The sequence below is a fragment of the Peromyscus californicus genome, unplaced genomic scaffold (assembly GCF_007827085.1).
Source record: "Peromyscus californicus insignis strain IS unplaced genomic scaffold, ASM782708v3 Scaffold_4__1_contigs__length_199733344, whole genome shotgun sequence".
NCBI classification, from domain to species: Eukaryota; Metazoa; Chordata; class Mammalia; order Rodentia; family Cricetidae; genus Peromyscus; species Peromyscus californicus.
The window spans coordinates 191,491,715-191,516,325 of NW_026294562.1; the positions used below are offsets into that span (position 1 = coordinate 191,491,715).

At 38.0% G+C, this 24,611-nt stretch overlaps 2 protein-coding genes and 1 pseudogene across 8 annotated transcripts in view; 2 read left to right on the plus strand and 1 right to left on the minus strand.

Annotated features, from left to right (window-relative positions):
- LOC128094667 (zinc finger protein 239-like) lies at positions 1 to 21,915 on the plus strand (annotated as a pseudogene).
- Positions 1 to 24,611, plus strand: part of LOC128125424 (zinc finger protein 420-like) — a 337,518-nt gene that overhangs the window by 15,926 nt on the left and 296,981 nt on the right. The window lies entirely within an intron of this gene.
- Positions 2,686 to 24,611, minus strand: part of LOC128125429 (oocyte zinc finger protein XlCOF6-like) — a 26,301-nt gene continuing 4,375 nt past the window's right edge. For 5 of the 7 annotated variants that reach the window (XM_052762852.1, XM_052762854.1, XM_052762850.1 and 2 more), the window contains 3 exons: positions 14,004 to 14,121; positions 10,982 to 11,108; positions 6,796 to 9,747 (listed from right to left, as the gene is read on the minus strand). In XM_052762852.1, coding sequence (XP_052618812.1) covers positions 7,553 to 9,747; positions 10,982 to 11,108; positions 14,004 to 14,033 — 2,352 coding nt within the window. In that variant the 5' untranslated portion in view covers positions 14,034 to 14,121 and the 3' untranslated portion in view covers positions 6,796 to 7,552. Of the gene's footprint in view, positions 3,544 to 3,883; positions 4,051 to 6,795; positions 9,748 to 10,981; positions 11,109 to 11,641; positions 11,677 to 14,003; positions 14,122 to 24,611 lie in introns of those variants that run through there. The other 2 variants (XM_052762856.1, XM_052762855.1) reach the window with 2 other exon arrangements.

Consider the following 24,611-nt stretch of genomic DNA (forward strand, 5'->3'; position numbering starts at 1 on the left):
ATGGTCATGGATCAAGGCACAAAGCATAAGCATGAGAATATCCAAGAGAAGGCTTATGAATGTAATGAGCTGGGCAAGATGATTCGTGAATCCTCCCAATGTAACCCTTATGACACAACTGATTCTGCAGAAAACTGCAACAAGTACAGCTTTTTTAACCACAGAGAAACCTGTGTTGAAACAGTAAACATAAAAAGACATAGAAGAAGGGACACTGGAGAAGAACCTTGCAAATACAAGGACTGTGTAAACTGTCTAAATTTGTATTCCATCATTAGCCAAAATCAAAGAATCCACACAGGAAAGAAAGAATACAAAAATACAGAGTGTGATAAATCTTTTGACTCTAAACATAAAATCATGACCCAGAAAGACCATTTTAGAGCTCATCAGAAAATTCATAAAGGAATTAAACCTTTCAAATATAATGTGACAAATCCTGTACTGGTGGCTCAGATCATAGAAAACATAAATTTCATATAGTTGAGAAACCTTACAAATGTAGTGAATGTGACAAATCATTTACCCTGAAAAGCAGTCTTAAAATTCACTGGAGAATTCATACAGGAGAGAAACCTTACAAATGTAGTGAATGTGACAAATCTTTTACTAAGAAATGCTATCTTATATCTATCTCATCACAGAATTCATATGGGAGAGAAACCTTTTAAATAAAGTGAATGTGACAAGTCCTTTACCCGGAAAGGCAGTCTTATAACTCATCAGAGAATTCATATAGGAAAGAAACCTTCCAAATGTGGTGAATGTGACAAATCCTTTATAAGGGCCTCTCATCTCTTAGAACACATCACAGAATACATACAGGAGAGAAACCTTTCAAATGTAGTGAATGTGACAAATCCTTTACCCAGAAAGGCAGTCTTATAACTCATCAGGGAATTCATACAGGAGAGATACCTTATAAATGTACTGAATGTGAAAAATCATTTGCCAAGAAATGCCATCTTAGAAAAAATCAGGGGATTCATACAGAAGAAAAACCTTACAAATGTGGTGAATGTAACACATCTTTTATGAGTGCCTCATCTCTTAGAACTCATCAAAAAATTCATACAGGAGAGAAACTTGTCCAATATAGTGAATGTAACAAATCCTTTACTGGTGGCTCAGATCTTAGAAAACATCAGAAATGTCATACAGGTGAGAAACTTTACAAGTGTAGTGAATGTGACAAATCTTTTACCCTGAAAGGCACTCTTAGTTTGTGCAAGATTTTTAGATCCCAACTTTTCTATCTTTATTCTGATGCTCTGGACCTTCCTCCTCAGGAGCCTGTCACTGAAGAATTACTTGCTGGTCCAGGCCAAAGGAATATGCTGGAAGCAACAGTGGAAAAATGGAAGAACCAGAGTGAGAGAATGCATAAGAATTAACAGAAAACACTTATGGACCTGACTATGGCACTCTGGTCATTTACCAATTCTCTCATGAAATTGAGACCATCAACATTTCATCATGGCTGAGAGAGGGGCCCCTGTTAAGCCTTTCCCTGGATGTCTATCGGTACTTTATGGTGGACATTAGAGCAGTGTCACATTATGACAGGTGAGAAATTTAAGAGTTACACAAGATCCAGTAAGTAACCTCCTACCCCAGTAAAGGTAGGTAACTCTACTCATATTCAGAGTGTCCAACTCAAGGAAATGTCATGAAAGAATTCTTTCATTTCTGCAACTTCCTTCTACATCATCCCTAAAGAAACTCTTAATTGAGTCAGGACACAGACAGCATCACAGGGCCACACCTCTCTCCTTTCTATAACAGTTTCCCTGAAGCTGATCCATAGAGCTAACACGCTACTCATTCACCCTTTTTATAACAGATGGGCAATTCTTCCACTTGCTTAATACATGTCACTACTTTTGCTCTGACTACCCTGACATCATTTTACAAGAAACAGAATGAAACTAGAGCTGCTGACCCACTATGCCTGCCACTCAGGACTCCTGTTACATCTGGTCACTGAGCAGCACTCATCACAGTTGGCATGTATCTTGTGTTTCCCACTGATTAATCCTACAACCAGTCTCCTTTATGGAAAATCATTACTTCACTCCATTAGTCATGAACAAAATTTTCAACAAATGTGCACCAAGATTCCCTCCTTGTCTAGTCATTGTCCACACTATCTGTACTCAAAAATTACAAATCCTGCAGAAAATGCAACAGAAAGAACTGAGACATACTATATCACTGGAAATTCAACTTATTGTAGTCACCATCCAACTCGGTCTGCAGCTTCTTACAAACCAAATGAGCAAAAACTTCACATAATATGCAACTATATCACACATTTGCTTCTGTATGAAATGAATAGTAATGGTACATATTTGCATTAATGAATAATTACTCACTGACCAACATAGATATAAACAACCACAGAAAACAGAAAAATGCATGTATGACATGTGAACATTGAGAAATGGCTAGCAAGTTACCATTAAAACAGGGTACACAATCACTAAATTTTCTCTTCCTTAAAGACTGTAAACAATTTGCATCAAGAGCAATGGTCCATTTATGCAAAGTGAACAAACTACTGCTAAAAAGGAATAAAAATTTGAAAAAGCTACAACAGTTCAAAAACCTTTAGAAGATAAATGAAAGATTCAAAGGAAACCATTGAGACATGTTGTGAAAACAGACAATAGGAGTAGGCGATGGGACAAAAATACAGATAAGATTTATTACTGTATAGAGATACTAAGCAATTTTTATCAAAGCCCTGTTGGGAGTACATTAGGAAATGGGAAAATTGACAAAAAAGAAATGGAATCTAAAGGAACTACAGAAACAATCAAAACTAGGAGATTAGGAAACAAAGTGAGAGTCAGGAATATTCCTAGTTATATAGTATCCTAAAATAAAAGTAATGAAATTCTTTGATGTTATGTGAACACACAGGACAAATGTATGGTAAAATTAATAATTTAAAGTTTACAACTGTATTTTCCCTTGGTAGTATTTTTCACATACACTGTCAATAACATAAAATAGGATAATCTTGACATTATTTACAGTACAATATTCCAGAATAATTTCTAGAGAAACAATATGGCAAACCCAAATTGCACATCCCATTTGCACATTTTTTGTTTTTAAACCATTTATTACATCATGTGTTTTAGCTTATGTGTATCAGTGCTTTGAAGCATGTATGTATGTGGGTCTGTTGTGGCTGGTGTCTGCTGAGGTCAGAAGGCATGTGATCTACTGTAATTGAAGTTAGGAATGGATATCAACAACTTTGCCAGTGGTGGGGACTGCAACTATGCCCTGTTCAAGCACAGCAAGTGCTATTAGCTGCTGAGCTAACTCCTGTCCCCATTCCACTTCCAATGTCACTGGAACCTCTCACCATTCCTACCGCAATCCCTACAAAATACTTTATATATTGGTTATTGTCTATTTCCTCTCCACCTTCCAGGCCTCTTTATTCTGCTTCACAAGTCAGTCTTGCCAGTGAACCCAGACTGAGAAGATCCTCCAAAACGACTTGGATTTCTATCACAGTACGGTGCTCTGTAAATAAAGAGAAAACTAAATAGAGGATTTTTTTATACAAAAGATTCAACTATCATGCAAGGTCTTAGTACCGTTACTCCTTATGGAGCATTTTCAGAAACATAACATGGTTTTTACCACTCTTAATCACATATCAAATCAACTCAAGGGTTAGAATCAATTGAATGGTTGGGATGACAATATTTTTACAATTTTGAGTTTCTCAATTAATCATTGAATAAAAATAAAAGAAACCTTACTTATGCCATAAGGAACATTATAAAGAACAAAAAAGTAACACATAATGTTCTTTTCTCCTCCTCTGTGAGACACATTCACATAGAGCTCATAAACTTACACAGTAGTTTTCATTGGAAACCGGAGGAGCAGTAGAGACTGCAAGAAAGCGATGTGCATTCACAGAAACCAGATGAAGCAATTCTTCAAAGTCCAACATCTGTACAAAGTACAGTGAGGAGGGTCTAGGCATTTCCCTCTTCCCGTAAAAAGAAATGTCATCAAATCCTGGAATTAAAGAGAGTATTTGAGCCAGCAGTGTTTATTCAGTGCTTTAATCTTGACATGAAGAAGGCTGAGAGACAGATCTCATGTAAGTCCAGGCTTGGTCAAAATGGTGACTTCTCAAGGCAATGGACTGAAATATTTACTCAATAAAACAAAGCCAAAACCAAACAACAGCAAAAAATTTAGTCATTCATCCATAGGAAACATGCTTTTGTTGGGCCAACAAGATAAAAGACAGTAAGAGTCAATTTTTTAATACACTTGAGTCATGAAAATTACCTAAAAGCAGTCCAATTTTGTCCTAAGGTATAGTGCATTTTATAACTGTAAATATAGTACAGCCTGATATTCTCTCATGGCAAACATACTGTGCTTTTCCATACTGTAAGGTGTAACATAAAGAACCTAACATGCAGCCAGAGACAACCACAGGATCCTCTGGTGCCACTTGGCTTAGAGGGTGCCATTATGATAGGAAATGGGAGAGAGGGTCTGAATGGTTCATGTGGAGAGAAGCTATCTGAAGAGGCAAAGGTGGTGATGTATGCACTGATTTGACATCTGAGCATGGGCTTCTGCCACGGGCAATGTCTGGGTTTGTGGCCATACCACAGCCAGGGCCTATGTTGATGTCTTTGGTTCCTGTTTGCACTGATGGCCATGCGGATGCCTGGGGTCTATCTGGGCTGTCACTTAGGTCCATGTTGGTGTCTTGGGCCCATCTTGCTGCTAGATCATGCTTATCTGAGTGGACTGAACTGGCACCCAGGTCAATGGTGTCTCATGGGCCCAGGTAGATGCTGAGGATCATGTCTGGGTCTTTTGTCCTACTGCAGCCAGGGCCTGTGTTGATGGCTATGGCCCGTGTTGCCACCAAAGGTCATACAAATGTCTGGGGAATGTCTGGGCCCTCAGTCACTACCTGTGGCCATGTTGGCATTCAAGGGCCTTGTAGCTGCTGGGGCCATTTTGATCTCAGAGGCCTATGCTGCCACCTGTGCTGTGATGTAATTAGGGCTGGAGCTGCTGCTGAGGGCAATGTCTGGCTCTTACCATGCTCTTCCACAAATCCTGTTGAATGTTCCAATCCCACAAGGGCCTCTGCTTCATTTGCAATCATCCCTCTGATATAGTGATTGTTCCTGCATCACTGATTTGCATATGACCCTCTCTGTCCATGTTCTTCTACACAGTTCCAGCTCTCAGGCTACCTGGACCCATTTTATACAGCCTCATCACATGCTTGCTACCACCATAGACAAGAACTGTGTGTATAAATAGTTACAGAATGAAGAAATCAATAGTGTGAGAGACACAATGGGAGATGTCTTTTCATTGTGCACAAGTTTAAAAATTTACCATGATATTGGAAATCAGTACTGATTTAGGATAAGGATTTCAAAGTCATGAGGCAGAGGGATCTCTATCCATTGAACACCTGAATTTGGAAACTCATCATCACAGTCTGTCCAGCTGGTTGCAATCTCTAGATTGTTAAGGGACAGTCCAGAAAACTAACTTTCCACTGTCTCCGGTCTCGGGTCCAACACCCCTGATGCAGCAGTAACTGATAGAAATTATCTATGGTCATCTGAGTACAACAGTCTGAATTTATTCACTACTGTACCAACCATGAGCTCCTGTTTCAATAAACTCCAATACTGACAACACCAAAATATTCTCAAACAAAATTTCTCATGGGTTGAATATGACATTGTTTGTACTGAAATAGTTTTAAAAAATGTGTAAATGTGTAATTATATGGATTTGTTAACTGAAATACCCTGAGTTATCTAAAGAACAAACTTTGAGTCTTCTTGGTTTTAGTATCAATATTCTAACATAATGCTTTGGAGTCAACTAGATACTTGTTCATCACTTCTCAGTATGTCAAATTGACTTTACAGCACACTTTTGGGGATTTCTAGTGTATAAATGAGCATGTGTACATTGTATTGTGTCCATAGATTATCCCATTAAAGCCTCATACTTCTTGGATGGACTTACACATATTAAGCTGAAGGTAAGTCCTTAGCAAATCTTTTTGAGTTTTGTTCCATATGAATATTCTGGGATTTCTATAATATTAGCATTGTGGAGAGGCTTTAAAAAATTGAAATTGATTTCTTGGGGCTTATAGAGTGGGGTGATATGGTATAGAATGTATAGACACAAGCACACCTCAATTGTCTGTAGTATAGGCAGGCCCCTGGGTAGCACTGTTCTGAAAGTCACTGGAGTTGGCTAAATCATGGGATATTAGCATGAGTTCAAGCTATTCAGGAATACAACCCAGTTTGGATGAAGTCTGTCAGTAACAGTTTAATAGCTGTATTTTCATTTGACCTTTTACAGACTTCTCTCCCACTGCTCCTTGAATGCATGGGAGAAAGCAGCCTTCTATCTGAGACTTCCAAAGTCCCTACATTGTGTGAAGCCTTTATAACTTAACAAAGTACTGCTATGCACGCAACCTTGCAACAGTGAGTACAAACTAACTTTCCTATTTTTGTAGACTCAAATAAGCCTTTTCTCCAATACAGTGGTTCCAACTTTCCAAATGCTGCAAGCCTTTAATACAGTTCCATTCACTTCTATATGGGTGTATCTGCAAGTGGGCAGAACTGCCTAGACAATAGAAGCATCGTATCTCATTTTCTAAGACCACTGAAAATATATTTTCCTATCTCTTGGGCAATTCCTGTGAGCGGGTCTTTTAATCCCAAAAAAATCATGGCCCACAGGTTGAGAATTGCGACTGTATTATCATTTTCCTGTTTACAAAAAGTTTGGTGGAACAATTAGTGGGTTCAGCACATATTTATGAGAAACATTTCCTGGGGAGATACAACATGCATATGGATCTACTCACCCCAACTGGAAACTGAAAACAGAATCAATTCCAACTTTTTTGAATCAATGAGCTTTATTGGAATTGCTTACAGGAATATGGGGAAGCAGTTACTTACATGAGCATAAGGGAATCAAACACAGTTGCTATCATGACTTGAAACCAGAATGTGATACTGCTTATGAATAATAAACCCTTGCTACACACTGCACACCTGTCTGCAGGCATATCTAAAGAGCATCCTATATTGATAGCTAAAATCCTCTTCCAAGGGGCATGACTTCTCTTTCTTCAAGTTAAGATGACTGAATTCTGTCAGTTTCAGAGATTTCTTGAATCTGTTTTGAGCAGTGTATTCCCTGCTTTAATCAACTTCCCTCAGAATGTATCACTCCAGTCTCCAGGAAACTGTTAAACAGCATATACTTGAGGTTTCTGCATTTTGTCTTCATTATGAAGTATTTGACATTGAACAGGTAAAAAGTTGACGAAAATTGTCCTGCATTTTCATTTTCGCACTGCATAAATTTATGATACCCCCATCTAAGGTTGATATTAGTAACACTAAGGTTTCATAGTGTGATCAAATATCCCAGAACATATTCTAAGAGGTAAACCAACAGAAAAGGATTTCTCACATTCACTACATTTTTAAACTTTCTCTAATGTATGTATTTTCTGATGTATTCTAAGAGATGAGCCCCAGGTAAAGAATTTGTCACATTCACTACATCTGTAAGGTTTCTCTCCTGTATGTATTCTCTGATGTATTCTAAGAGATGAGCCCCAGGTAAAGGATTTGTCACATTCACTACATTTGTAAAGTTTCTCTCCTGCGTGGATTCTCTGATGAGTTGTAAGACTGCCACTCCCCGTAAAGGATTTTTCACATTTAGTACATTTGTAAGGTTTCTCTCCTGTATGTATTCTCTGATGAGTTCTAAATGTCCCTTTTTTGGTAAACGATTTGTCACATTCAGTACATTTGAAAGGTTTCTCTCCTGTATGTATTCTCTGATGAGTTCTAAATGTCCAGTTCTGGGTAAAGGATTTGTCACATTGAGTACATTTGTAAGGTTTCTCTCCTGTATGTATTCTCTGATGAATTCTAAGACTGCTTTTTGTAGTAAAAAATTTGTCACATTCGCTACATTTGTAAGGTTTTTCTCCTGTATGTGTTCTCTGATGATTTCTAAGTGCTGCTTTCTCAGTAAAGGATTTATCACATTCACTACATTTGTAAGGTTTCTCACCTTTATGTCTTTTCAGATGTATTCGAAGTTGTTGGCGACTTGCAAAGGATTTGTCACATTCACTACATTTGAAAGGTTTCTCTCCTGTGTGGATTCTCTGATGAGTTCTAAGATGGTCTTTTGTGATAAACGATTTGTGACATTCACTACATATGTAAGGTCTCTCTCCTGTGTGGATTCTCTGATGACTTTTAAGCTGGTCTTTCGTAGTAAAAGATTTGTCACATTCACTACATTGGTAAGGTTTCTCTCCTGTGTGGATTCTCTGATGAGCCTGAAGATGGCCCTTCTCATTAAAAGATTTGTCACATTCACTACATTTGTAAGGTTTCTCTCCTGTATGTATTCTCTGATGAATTCTAAATGTCCCTTTTGCGGCAAAGGATTTGTCACATTCACTACATTTGAAAGGTTTCTCTCCTGTATGGATTCTCTGATGAATTCTAAGACGGTCTTTTGTGGTAAAGGATTTGTCACATTCACTACATTGGTAAGGTTTCTCTCCTGTGTGGATTCTTCGATGAATTCTAAGATGGTGTTTTGTGGTAAAGGGTTTGTCACATTCACTACATTTGAAAGGTTTCTCTCCTGTGTGGATTCTCTGATGAATTGTAAATGTCACCTTCTCAGTAAAGGATTTGTCACATTGACTACATTTAAAAGGTTTCTCTCCTGTGTGGATTCTCTGATGAGTTCTAAGATTGTCTTTTGTAGTAAATGATTTCTCACATTCACTACATTTGAAAGGTTTCTCTCCTGTGTGGATTCTCTGATGAGTACTAAGATGGTCTTTTGTAGTAAAAGATTTGTCACATTCAATACATTTGAAAGGTTTCTCTCCTGTGTGGATTCTCTGGTGAGTTCTAAGATTGCCTTTTTTGGCAAAGGATTTATCACATTCACTACATTTGAAAGGTTTCTCTCCAATATGGATCTTATAATGTCTTTTAAACTTTGATAGATCAAAAAAGCACTTACCAGAATCTGTACATTTGTAGAGTTTTTCTCTACAACGGATTTTGTAATGTACTTTGAGTTGTGAAAAATGCAGAAAGGATTTACTATAATTTGCACATTTATAGGACTTGTTTCTGGTATGGGCTCTCTGGTGCCTAATGAGGCTTGAGTGAGTCTTGAAGCATTTCCCACATTTCCTGCAATGATGTGCTTTCTTCCTGCTATCAGTTTGTTTCAATGTGATTTCTGTATTAGAGTCAAAAGATGTATCATACTCTGTATTTTTGTGTTCTTTCTTTACTGTGTGAGTGCTTCGATTTTGGCTAATGATGGAACACAAATTTAGACAGTTTCTACAGTCTTTATATTTGCAAAGTTCTTCTCCAGCATTCCCACTTTTGTTTCTGTTGAGGTTTAAGGTTTCAACACAGGCATCTCTGTGGCTAAAAAAGCTGTACTTGTAATTTTCTTCAGTATCACCTGTATCATAAGATCTACATTGGCAGAATTCATGAATCACTTTGCCAAACTCATTACATTTATAAGACTTCTCTTTGACATTTTCATGATCATGGATGAAATGCTTTGTGTCTTGATGCAAGACCTTCTCATATTTACCACATATGCAATGGTTCTCTGAAAAATAGGGTAATTAGGGATAACAGCAATTAATGCATGAGTAACAGATTCAATAACTGATGTTTTCTAAGGTTTACAATGACATATACACTAGTAACTTTCAGGGATAGAGCTCTTAACAGAGGAATTTTCTGTTTCACAATGATTAAGTGGATGCTCGTAAGAATCTCCAATCTGATCTATATCAAACCACAGGGACCAATTACAGCCTACTCATTCTTTTGTTCCATTTATTATGTTTTTTCATTTATTTGATATCCCAACTGCAGTTTCCCCTCCCTCCTGTCATCCTGTCCCTCTCCCCACTTCCCCTCTGTCTCCTTATCAACTCCTCCTGTTTCTGTTCTGAAAGATGCAGGCTTCCCATGAGTGTCCATAATGCATGGCATATTAAGTTAAGGTAGGAATCAGCTCCTCCCTTTGTATTAAGGCTGGGCTAAGCACTCACTCTGAGGAATAGCTTCCCAATAGCAAGCCAAAGTGTTAGGGAAAGGCCTTGATCCCACTGCCAGGATTCCCACAAACAGACCAAACTAAACAACTGCCATACATATGTAGAGGACCTAGGTCAGTCCCAGGCATAGCCTTCTCATTCTTATTTAAATACTGCACCTCACAGTTGGTAAGACAAATAGATGTTTGAGCAGTAAAGATCTTTGAAAGAGAAGCTCTGTGAAGGATCATATGAAGAATGTTTCCCTATTTCTTATGTTTTTAAGACAGGTGGCAGGAAACTCGCCATGTGCTCTTGCTTTAGCCCCCAATGTACAAATATTAAAATCATTCTGTGCCAATACTACACATAGCAACCACATCTCAAAAATAAACAAAAACAACATTCTCATAATGAACCGTTCTTTCTCTAAAACTTTTAGTGTTGTTTAAAATCAGAAATAGGTGAAGAGTTCAATCCAGTAGGAAAATTAAAATATTCTAATTATTATGAGTACTGCAATATATTTCCTTTCTCTGAATATTCAATATTCTCTGAACATTGAAATAATTTTCTTTATGTTTTAGATAGGAGGACTGAAGATATCACAGAGAATATAGCATTGGTTACTCTTTTAGAAGACACAGAAAAATGTAAATGAAACACCATTAAAAAGTTATGTTAGGAGCCAGAATTTCCCTCAGTTCAAGGATTCTCTCAGATCAGAGAGTTTTCATATACACAAAGTAGGTAAACAAAAAGGATGAATAAAGAATTCTACAATAAGAGAATCCTTACCCACAAAGAGTAGATTGTTGTAATTCTCCAACATCACATCCATGTACAAAGCCTTCTGAGCACAATCTAGACATTCCCATTCTTCCTGCGAGATGTCCACAGCCACATCCCTGAATGATAACAGACCCTACAATGGAAAATTACATATTGACCATGCACTGATTGACAAATGATTTCTTTGTTAAAAGAGACCTAAAGAATTAGAGACATGTTTGTGATATATATATGAGGCATGGCAATTTTTAAAAGACAGGAGTTTTCTAGAAGAGCTGCATTGCTACTCCTTCAGAGATAATGTATAGCAGGACATAGTACATTGCTTACATCTGTTAAGTTTCTGTCCTCCATGAATAATCTGATGTTTCCTAAGACTTGAATAGCAGATTAAAGATTTGCCACAATCACTATATTTGAAAAATTGGTCTCCAGTTTGCAGTCTGTCATGTTGTAAAGTCCTTGAAAACATAGTTGGTGCCCAGTACACTCATGGCACCAAAAAAAAAAAAAAAACCCACCAGAATTTAATCTCAGATCCATGATATCCAATGCTCTCTGCTGAACCTTATAGGCAGGAGTTATATACAATACATACACATACTTTCAAGCTAATATATGGAAATATATAAAATAAAATTACAATTAAATTTTAGTAAAAGATACCTTTAAAAAAAATCCAGAGTCTTTACTTCGTATCTCTGTGAAAACAGGATGATATAATAATCTTGCAAACAGCAAACTTTTAGGGAATATAATATAGACATTTGAGGTCTAGATGCAGGAATGTACCTTTATGAAATAAATGTTGATATCAAACAGAATCTCAGTGTTACATCTCAGAGGGCAAAGTTATAATGAGCAAAAGTATGTTTCCAAATTATACAGCAGATGACCTTGCTTAAATATGTACACTAGCTCAATCCTGTCTGAAGCTGGGTTCATCTGACTCTATTCTAAAATGCCCAGTTGAGATCCTGAGGCCTAGGTACAATGCTGCACCCTTTCTAGAACAAAGAGGTAGAATACAGAATGCAGAATTCATGGATGAATTAAAAGTCAATATTTTCTTGAGAGTAAAGAGTGTAAAATCATTGAATATATACAATATTTTAGAAGATATTTTATGAGAAATATTTACAACCATGAAGTAAATAGAAACAGTAGAATTAGACAACATTAATGTTATCTAAATTTTTCTAAAAGTTGACACAAACAATATTGATAACAATTCCATAAATTCCATATGGTGTTTCAATAAAGAATAATTAGAAATACATAAGTAAATAAATGCATATGTGACAATGCAGTCGTATGAAATAAACATTTTCTGTTATCAAAACAAATGTATTAAATAGAGTGAGAAATATTCTAACTCTTTATTAATTTTGAATATATTATTGCTCATGCGATTGACTCAAAGAAATTTAAACCTCTTAATTTCAACTTTTTTTCTTCAGTATTTGAGCTCATTCATCTAACAGGATTTTAGTATAGATAAGTATCACTTATGATTACGCCTTCATTTTTCAAGAACTAGAATACACATGGTTATATACTGTCACAAGTGTGCACCAGAAATATAAACCGGGAGACTGATGGCTCAGAGGTAAAAGGCACTTGCTGTTCCTGCAGAGAAACCTAATTGACTTCTCTCTAAACACATAGCAACTAACTACAATGTCTGACTTCGGTGCCAAGGGTATGGCGTTAAACTCAGGGATACAGGGACATAATACATCATGCAGTGTACATAAAAATATGCTGATGACATCTCATATACTTAAATATTATTGTGATGAAAGAAATAGAAACATTGGCACAACTCCTCAGAATCTCTCCCTGTGTAATACAAACCTTCTGGGAGAGTAAAAACAGGCTGGTGAAGACCTTCTCTCTCCAAAAGAAAAGAAGAGAGAAAAGTAATTAAGAGGGACATTTGTGTATGCTTGAAAATTGATGGCTTATATGCAGCCATCTAAGCCATCTAGAAAACTCTCTCTAGAAAACTCTTACTAATATATTCCACATAATACTATACAAAGGTCGAGACAGCAGTGCTTATGCCCCTTCTAAAAAATGAAATGAGATAAAGAAAGAATAAGAATTTTCTAAAGAGAGCTAACCAGTGAGCGCTGAGCAGAATGTCTCAGGAGACAAGTACATTTCAGGTGTCACCACACCCATCATCACTGTATGGCATAATATGACAAAAAGAGAAACCAGAATACTACAACCTTCATCTCTTAACAGACACATCAACTTTCTGGCAAAAGCAAGCCACATATAACTTCTATCATCTGTGTTCTCCAGGATGTTAAAATATTTACTCTTATGGTCCAAGACAATGAGTTTCGTCTAATTCTACTTTTCTATAAATTTCTCAGTGATGTCAGTGAAAAGGTCCTTGTATTGGCATGTTTACATTCATAAGCCTGTTTCTGGGAAACTAACCATTCCAGAAATGCAACTATGTGGTACATGAGACCATCCTTCCTCACTAATATAAAAGGCCACAAGTCCATTCAAAGTAGAAAGTGGCCATCAATATATTTCTTGAGTGTCATCTACAATAGCTTGTGTCTTAGAAATTCAAGTCTTGCCATGTGATGGTGGTGCACACTTTTAATCCCAGCACTTGGGAGACAGAGGCATGCAGATCTCTGTGAGTTTGAGGCCAGCCTGGTCTACAGAGTGAGTTCCAGGGCAGCCAGAGCTATTCCACCACAGAGAAACCCCTGTCTCCAAAAACCAAACACCAAAAAAAAAAAGAATGAAATTCAAGTCTTTAAGTACATGGAAATTCATGACCTCACAGTATAAAATTGAGTGAAAATATAATGGGACAAGTCTCTGCTATATAATTGAAAGATTTTAAAAAACATAATCTTGAATATAAGAGAAGAAAAATACAGATAAATAAGGCAAAATAAACACTTTCACTAACATTGCAAGCAGTAGAAATTAAATATTTAAATGGTTTCAATAATAAAAACAATTTTCAGAGAAAAGTGGATATGACACTGACCTGGGGAGCATTAGCCACAGAAGCATTCATTGTTCTTGTTGTTCTCTGAGTTTCTCTTGCAGAAACAAAGACTGGAATTCTTGTTGAAATTTCATATCAACTTGTCAAAAATGCAAATCTAAAAATAATACAACACTGTTATGTTCAATGCCAAGCCACATAAAAAGACCCTCCAAACCAAAATGATGCCAGAAATCTTGTCAACATTCCTCCAGACTAGAGAGCATGGAAGGGCATATTTAGAGTGGTGAAAGAAAATCACTATGAACCTTATCATTGTACCCCGAAACATGGGCTCTTAAAATTCATGGAGAAGGAAGGATATTTGAAGGTCATAAAATAACAAAGGTCATCCACTCATGCTGCACCATAGATCATAATTGGAGGCAACATTTACATAAAAAAATCAGTGAGAAATTAGCAATGACAACCTAGAAAAAAAAATATTAGAAAACAAAAAATAAAAAACAAGCTAAAAAAAAAAAAGAAAAAGAAAAAGAAGAAAACAAATAGAACCAAGTCTGGTGGGCACAACTTAACTTCACTACTCTGGATAAAGAGGTAGGTGTAACTCTGTAATCTGTTGTTAGACTTGCCTACTTAGTGTGTTTCAGAGGAGCAACAGCTATTTATTAAAACCCTCATCCAAAAAATAATACACAACAAAAAAATGATCTAATGGCCAAAAAATGAAGATGAAGAAATGGTAATTAGAATCTTACCTTATTCTAATTTCTGGTGGCAATGAAAACAGGAGAAATCCCTTAGGAGACTTACAGAAAGGACAAATGTACTCATCATATCACCCTCGAAAGCTGAGGGATACAACCTTGTTTCAACATGTACAGATATATTGATTTAAGACAGCAAATATCCAGACTCTGACAGAAGGAATATGATCATATTAATAAATCTATTAAAGGGCTATGGAGAAATTCCACATTTGCTCATTGTCAATGTTTTTAAAAATCTGGGGATAGGAGGAATATGCCTCAGCATAAAAGACAAAAAAAAAAGCCATGAAAATAAAACTAACATTTTACTAAATGAAAAAAAAAAGGAAGGATTCCAATCTCCTCAGGACAGGGACATAGGTGTCCACTCTGTCCACACTAACTCAGTACAGTGGATCCAATGCTACCCAGTGTAGAAGAATTTCTAAATGGTCTTATTAAATAAAAAACATGGAGACAAATATAGGGGTGAAAGCCTTAGATCAGGGAAAGCCACCAGGCAACCTTACCTCACCAACTCTGCAGCTTCCAAATGCGAGTTACTTCCTGTCTACTCACATCTATATGCCTTGCTGTTCTGCCATCTGATTTGCTCTCTCCGTTAAGCTACACCACTTCCTCTTCCTACACAGAACTGTCACTTCCTGTCTGTCTGTACAGACCTGCAGACCTCCATGGGTTAACTAGTTTTGGAATTTAAGGCATGTGCCACCACACCTGGCTCTGCTTCCAGTGTGGCCTTGAACACAAAGATCCTGCCTGCCAAGGACTAAAGGCATGTAGTAACATTGCATGACTTCTGTGTTCTAGCTGGCTTTTTCCTGATCTCCAGGCAAGCTTTATTTATTAAAGGACAAATAAAATATCACCACATTTAAAATATCACCACACTCCAGAGCAAGATGGAAAGAGAAAAAAATTCTCAATTTAAGAGGGTAAGTCACTACATGCCAGACAGCAACTTATTCCAAATTATAAGAAATATAATTCTCAAGCTGAGTGTGGTGGTGCATGCCTTTAATCCTATCACTTGGGGGTAAGGTCAGATGGATCTCTGTGAGTTTGAGGCCAGCCTGGTCTACAAAGTGAGTTCTAGGATAGGCAAAAAAAAAAAAAAAAAAAAAAAAGTGAAAGAAAGTAAACTTCATTCTCAACTTTGAAAATTATAAATATTCTACAAGAAAACTCAGTTCTATAATCTTTGAAATAAACCTTAAAGCTCATGCTCTAAATCTGTTGGTGTTTTACATATCAGCAAGATGAGGGTGAGAAGACAGTTGACCACTAAGATGACCACAGTATCTAAGAAATATGAAAGATGCTCTGATTATAGCATTCCTAGAGCTAAAAGACTGTGCAAGGTAGTGGAGGAGAAGAGTCATCAATGATCTTACCCAGAAGTGGACACCAATGTCATACTGTCAAGTTGCCTGGCATGGTGTATCCATCCATGGATGTAACATGGGCCCATGATATCTACCAGGAAAGATCAGCCACAGGCTGGTCATCATCCTTGTGGTGCCCAACTACATCTAATCTGTAACTAATGTCCTCCCCATTTAATTTCAGGGCTGTGAATGACTCCTGGTGTATTCTGTTCAGTAGGGAAATTTTTCTGTATAAATTCAGCAAACTGAATTAATCAAACTGAAGATAGCTAGTCAGAATCTATGTCAGTCTAGGTTGTTGAAATGTGGGTGAAGGTTTGGAGGCTCCCAGGGGGACAGAAGCATATAAAAAATTCTGTTTACTTGAACTTGAGGCTCAGACTTTATACAAGCATTGGCTGATCCTGTGTATGTCAGCCTTGCACACACACAACATAGGAAAAGATGTTTCCTGGATCACAGCTGGGTGCCTGCTTCCCTTGGTTTCCTAAAACAGTGCCATAAAGTGAAGACAGCTTTCTCTGTAATCAAATACTATCTGATTGAAAAAAAAAACCAAAAACCTAACCAACAGCCTACGACTGGGAAGATGACAGGTCATGGGAGGGAATCCACTCATGACATGACATTTTGCTACATAGACAAATACTCAAACTGACTTTACCTGGTCCTGTTCACAATATAGTTTGTTACTGCTTTCAGCCTATATCAGAGAACCTTTGTCTGTAAGAGGCAACATTTATTTCAGGGACTCCTAACTGGACACAAACAGAGAATGTATGACTTCTGACTGCACAGCCATAGAGGAAATCCATATGACCTGGTTCAAATCCCAGGGAACACAAAAGAAGAGAGGACAGATTGTGTTAGCAGAATAGGGAGGTAATCTATGAAACACTCACTACATTGAATACATTTCACAAAAAGTAGTCAGGCGAAAACCAACTTTATGTGGAAGCACCAAGAATCAAAGTATACAGAGCAGCCCCAGGTACACAGAACAGAGTTTTAATTATCCCAGCAGTGAGTCCAGAAGACACTGCAGAGCCACACAACCACCAGAACATGGGAGTGTCAGAAGAGTAGATATACAGCTCTGTGCAAGAGAGCAGCAGATCAAGAAACAGAACAGCAGTGCCCATGTGAAGGTTAACACAGTAACACAAAGATGTTGCGTAATAGGCAGCCTTTTAAACCAAAGGTGTTGGGAAAAGGATCTATCCAGACACAAGATATGAATCTGGGTTGATTCTCCTCACTATCCAGTGAATCACTAACCTTCATCTATGCTGGAAGAATAAACTGATAAAATAGATATGTGCAATTAAACATATACACAAAACATAAAATCAAAAGTATGAAACGTTGTCCCTCTGTTTGTCTCCATGAGAGTCTGAGCACATATGGATATGCCTACATACAAGCACATGGAACTGAATATAAGTGTTGCAGCATTAAGAACGTTGGGAACCACTGCTCTGTGGGGAACCACTGCTCTAGAATCATTTCTAAAGAAACAGAATGTGGCAAAAGCAATCTCATGTCTCATTTGCCTCTTCATTATTTTAAATTTTTTTTTTTAAAGATTCTGTGTCTTAGCTGATGGTTATCAGTGATCTGCAAGCATGTATGTTAGTGCTCTGTGTTTGTGGTTGGTGTAAATGGAAAAAGGCATCAGATCTCTGGAACTGAAGCTATAATATTTCCACTGGAGAAACCTTCCCCCTCAGAACTGTAAGACTTCCACTGTGAAAGTGTTTCCACTCAGAGCTACATTTACACTTTTCTCCTCTGAGGATTTCACTTCCCACCATGAGATGTGAGGCTCATTCACACACAGCTCACATACTTGCAGAGTACTTTCCCCTGGAATCCTAAGGAGGAGCACTGGAGACTGGAAGAAAACTATTCTCACACACAAATATCAGACTGCTGCAATTCTGACACATCCAATCTCTGTATAAAGCCAGCTGAGGGGTTCGAGCATTGTTCTCCTTCTGAGAGCAGACCACAGTCATAGCCCTGTCAACAAATCATGATATCAAAAACAAAAGGTGTGAGTGTTTGAGCCATCTGTCTTCCTGCACTGCTTTAATCCCAGTACTCAGAAGGCAGAGGCACGCAGATCCTTTGGAGTACCAGGTTGGTGTACATGGTAAGATCTGAGCCAGACATGGCAAAAGAATGATATACACATTCAACAAAATAAAGCCAAAACCAAACAACACCAGGCCAAATTGGTCATGTGATACGGGAAGAGTGCTTTTCATAGAACATGGACACAAAAGAGAATTGGAGTCAATTTTCTCATACACCTGAGTGATAAGAATTATTTGTGAGATGCTTTCTAACTTTGTCCTAATCTACAGAGCATCTTACAACTGTAAAAGCAGTGTAGCCTATCTTCTGACAGCATGCATACATGCACTTTTCCTGACTCTTAATATACATATTAAGCACTCTGTATATCAAAACACATTTCTGAATACTGTACTTACATCCTAGAATGCATAACTCTTAGATGGAAAATTAACTGGAGAAAAGAGTTTGCTTAGTAAATATTAACCATAGCCTTAAAGCTTGCTAAAATATACTTTCTGATTCAATAAAATCTGCAGTGGCTCCTTATATAACTAATATCAAAAAAGCACTCTGGGAATGCCTAGAAGCCATAGGGAAAAGCCACTCTCTTGAATAGATGGTAAAAACATGGGAGTTAGAAACAATGGATAAATTTAATTTCCAAAATAATCTACTGTAATTGACACAGTAGAAAAGAGGACCATGTTGCAGACAACACATAATGTAAATTCTCTACCAGATCATGCTTCTGTAAATATCTTGGCAATAAGATGAATTGAAAACAACAGAATAAGTTCACATGATCTAAAATTTACTGACAAGATTAGGAAACCCATAGCAGATATCAGACTCCATGTTCTGATAAGTCATATCTGCATGCAAAAAACCAAGCTTAAATCCCAGCAGGGGTGTAAGGGATCATCACACCACTACCTGAGATATTATAGGCAACTCTTGGCCTTGGCAGAGATAGAGTCAATTTTCTTCAGAGATATAGCTCATGCACATACAGCTAGGCTGCCATGGACTCAGTACTTTTTTATAAAAAAATGTGAATACACAGATGTGAGAAAGCATTATGAGAGTGGGTAATTAGAACTGAGCAACAGGGAGTGAATTTGATCAAACATGATATATACATGAATGAAATTCCCAAAACTCTAAAAACCAATACATATCACTGACTTGACATTCATTTCTTCCGTTTGGCCACTTCAAATACATATCCAGGCTTCACACTTACTCTCACATTAGCAGTGACACCTCCATGTTCTTTCCTGTCCTGTTATCTTGAATCCTTATATAATACCTCTAGATCATTTACTGTTTCTTTCCTAAGATTTATGCATTTTAATTTTATGTGCATGGATGTTTGCCTACAGGTAGGTCTGTGCACCTTGTGCATGAAGTGCCTGGAGCACCGTTAGAGGGCAACAGATATGTTGGGACCTAAGTTAAGTTATCATCCATCTACATGGACCTGAAAGTAGAAACTGCCAGAACAGTAAGTGTTCTTAACTGCTGAGCCACCTCTGCAGCACTTGGTTTATTACTCCTTAAGTAGCTATAGTGGGAGAGCTGGCCCTGTGGTCTAAGAGTGAGAGAGCTGTCCCTGACCCCATCAGCTTCAACACTAGGGAAAGCAGCCCTACACCTTGTCTGGGCAACACAATGCAGCCAATCTTTTTGGCCCAGGTGTGGGTGAGCCAGTGCCAAAGTAGTGAGAAAGGGAGAGTTGCCCCCATCACCCATCTGTCCTGTGGTGACATGGGTCGGGGAGAGTTGCCCTCCTTCCCACTCCCCCAACCCCACCTATCAATGCCTGAACCAGGTATGAGAACTGGCCCAAAGGTCACAAGATCTGGAGAGATATCCCTGACCCCCACCAGCTGCAATACTTGGGAGAGCAGGCTCTGCACCTCACCTGGGCAACACAATAGAGCCAATCCTGTGGTGCAGGTGTGTGTAAGCCAGCCCTGAAATTGTATGTGTGGGAAATCCGTTCCTACTCTCATATCATGTGGCAGTGCAGGTGGCTGAGAGATGCCCCCCTTACCACCTGCAGCAGACAAGAGCTGAACCTACCCTTTACCAGCTGCACCACACAGGAGAAGGACTCTGCCCCTTACCTAGGCAGCACAGCAGAGCTGCCCAGTGGTTGGAAGTAAGGAAGACTCAGCCCCAATGTTATGGACAAAGGAAAACTGTCCCCATTACTAATCAGACATATGGCAGCATGGGCGGAGGAGAGATGCCCTCCCACCCATCAACGCTTGAGACCGGTGGAGGAGCTAGCCCTGGGGTCATAAGAGCAAGAAGGTTTTCCGTACCCTTCTCCAGCTGCAGGACTCAGAAGAGTGGCCCCTGTACCTCACCTGGGAAAAACAATAGAGCTGACCCAAATGTTGTAGGTGTGGGAAAGTTGACTCTAAGGGGGTGAAAGCAAGAGAACCAGCCCCAAACTTGCTCACTGTTGCAAGAGATGAATTAGCCAAGGCAGTGCTGAAGAGGTTACCCTGGGGTAAGGACAGGGGATAGCTAGGTGACCCAATCCTATAGCTGCCCAGGCCCAGAATCAAGGTTATAACTTGGCTCAACATAGCATCCACCACATCAGTGATCTGCTGGAGCATGTGAAGAGACCTCATCAGAAGACCCAAAGCTGCAGATCTCCACAACACAGGGCAACAACTAGATAGCCAAGAAAAATCCTAGTGAGGGCCCATCATCAATACTGTTGCAGAAACCAGAGACCTCCAACCAGATCAATGGTTCTTTGCAATGAACACTTGCAAGTAAAGATGTATGGACAAAGACATTTATTGAGTGACTCACTGTGTCACACTGCAGCTTCCATGATGACATTTTAAATCCCCCCCCCCCCCCCGCCTCTTTCTCTTAAATTTTATTAGAGGAGTGCAGGGGCAGAAGGAAGATACAAAGGGACAAGAAAATGAATGGGATCAAGGTACATAATATAAAAGATTCATAGAATAAATAGAAAGTAAAAATAGATTTATGTATTTTAATTTCATTTGTATGGGTATTTTCCTTCAGATAGACCTGTGTACCTCGTGCATGAAGTGCCTTGCAGTGGCCATAAGAGGGCACTAGATCCTTTGGAACCTGAGTTAAGTCACCATGCAAGTACATAGAACTAAACCTGGAAGCTGCAAGAGCAAATGCTCAGAACTGCTGAGCCACCTCTGCAGGACTTTCTTTTGTTGTTCCTTACATAACTATAGTGAAGACTTAAACCAACGAACAGTGAGACAGAACTCATGGAGAACTGAGGGCATGTGCTTAGAGTGTCAGGGTGTCAGCTCATGAATAACAGTGACACAGAAGTGGGAAGACAAAGATACACTGAGAAGTTTTGTCAGCAATAGGCTCTGGTTGTAAAAGACATTTGCCCATAATTATGTGGCTGAGAGTTTACAAGTTTAAGAACAGGTCAATCTGAAATAGTATATACAAAGATACTAGAAAGGTTGTGTATTAATTAATGAAATAGAGACTAGATGACAATACAATGAGCCAATGCAACATACTTGGTTCTGTGAATTGACAAAAGTATGGATGAAGCATTTTTCACCGAATCCAAACTAAAAGTTGAATCCCCAAGTAATAGAAATAGAGTTGAAAAGAGGATATTGTAGTGTATGCCAATGACAGAGTTACCTTATGAAGTACTGTGGAGGGTCACATGCAAAGAACTTGGAATTGAAGAAGAAAAGGTCAAGCACCTAGAAACAAGTGAACAATTCAACCTTCTAAGTTATAAAACTAGAAAAGGTATTAAGCAGTGTTGAGACAAAAACGGAAGAGTTTCCTCTAACAGCATTGTGAAGACTGGACAGATTCAACACAGAAGTCTCTTTTCTTTAGAAAAACCTTACAATATCAAAAGGATAATATTGTATAAAACAGGGGGGGAAAAAAGGAATGCTAGCTTTCCCTCAACACCTGAAGCAAGTGACCCAAAAAAATTTATGCAAAGGAAAATCACAGACAAGTTGTAAGAATGAACATGGACACTGAGATTGTCTCTAAATTACATGGAAATGATGCAGCTGATATAATGCCAAGAATGCAAGACTGTTTCAACTCCTATGAATTAATCAATGTATGACACCAAATGTGTAGAGTGAGTAAGAGAAGAAATAGGATGATGTCAATAAATCCATGAAAAGCCTGTGGCTAAATATCATATTTATTCATTATAAAAGCTCAGAAGAATATGAGAACAAAAAGAATATACCGCCACATAATAAAGACAATGAGACAATCCTAAACCTAACAATACAAAAGGACAGCTGGAATCCTTTCACTCTAACCAGGACAGAAAAGGGTGACTTCTACACTCAAAACATTGCATCAGTGGGTACACAGTTCAAGGACACAGACAATATTAAACGTGATAATATAGGACAGTAATAAAGAAGGGGGGTACTAGTAGATAAGAAATAGAATTCTGCAATTTAAAGGGAGAAATACCCATGAGAAACTGTTAAGATCTCATAGACCTCTTAAAAGTTACATAATACACATAAAACATCACTATTTTTTTTTTCAAAAAGAAGATTCTGAGAAGTCAGCAGACCACTCAGTGTATAAAAATATCTTGGACTCCCTGGTGGTAGCATTCATAGTGTCAAAAACTGCTATGTAGGCAGGGGATGGGAGCAGGGTAATCAATGTGCATACGAAGATTTGGATACTGTGTGCTATAATCCCAATTAGCCAGGCAAGATATGCACATGGGTATCATAGTAGCAAGATTATTTTGTGGGTAACAGAAGGCCTTCTGGTTTGATCTGAAGCAGGCTCCCCAGAAAAATACACATGTATGGCACAGGCAACCTGGCCAAAACCTTGTGATGGTGAAGGTCACAGGCCCTAGGAGGTAAGCCACTGCTGACATTCTATCACATTTACAAATATTCAAACTGCCTTTCATTGACTCTAATAAGAACACAGACAGGTGCTACTTTCGGCCTAGGTCTAAGAAACTCTTTTTTCAATGAAGAACGTTTTTTTCACAGACTCAACAAATACTGAACAATGACTGCTTACTAAACAGGCTAGGATGGGAATTTCATCTTTTCACATCTAAATTGCAGGGAACAGTACAGAAGAGGAGGTAAAAGATTTTAAGAGCTAGAGGATAAGGAGGTGACATATGAAAAACTCTCTTGCCATATGATATGACAATCAGAATAATCAACAAGTTACGGCCTGGCTACCTGGCCTAAACCTGCCCAAAATCATGCATGAAATATGAGGACAACTGAGAAGAAAGCACATCTAGCCAGCAATGGGACAGAGGGTGACAAGGGGGTAAAAATGAGTGAATAAAACTGTGCAATTATTAAATATCAATATTTATTAGTTATAAATATTGAACAGTAGAACTTAAGAGGAGATATCAATATCTATTTGAAGGTACAACTTTTCTTAACCATCATGGATACAACCAACCAATTAGAGAAGATGTACACTATCTGTTTTTGCTTCTATTTATTTAATTCAAACTGAACAGTAAACAATAAAAAATAGTTTGTAAAAAAGGGGTAAAAACTAACCAAGCACAAGAGAGACAAATGAAATAGAAATTTGCATTCATGAAAGGAATAGAGGATGACACTGGAAGATGGGAAAATGTGCATGCTCATGGAATAGAATGCAGTATTATGAAAATGACAGTGTTAAAAGATTCATATGATTAACTCAAAATTTATGACAATCAAGCTAATAATGATTTACTTTACAGGTACAGTCAGGAGATTCATACAAATTTACATTATTTACAAATTACAAAATTACAAAGACCCTAAGAGTGCAGAGCAAACCCAGACACACAGAGCAAAGCTTGAGTCATCTCAGCTGTGATTTCAGAAGACACTCAGACCCATGGGAACAACAGCACCATGGTGGCGGCAGAAGACCAGACGCCTAAAGCAATAAGAGCCACAGATCCAGAACCAATCCAACCTGCTGTGACCAACAGAATTTCACCAAAATGCCAAAAGCTTATGTTACAGAATAGAAGGTCTCATCAACCAGTGCTGTAGGGAAAAGTAAATATCTACATATAAAGGAATAAAAATAGGTGAAAAGCAATGAATTGGTGAAATCTGACTGTGTGCAACTGAAAAATGCATACAAAAGGAAATAGCTGAAAGAATATAGAAACTGCCTACAGAACAAAGAAATTTATTAGCAAATATTTCACAGTACAATACATAAATACAGATTTTACCAAGAAATTAAAAAAAAAATGCGAAGCAAATAGCAGTATAATAAAGAAATAAACCAAAAAGGTGACAATGCACAAAAGCTTTAACATAGTCGAAATGTAAACAGCACATGCTCCTCATGTTTACTGATGAAGAAAATGTTCT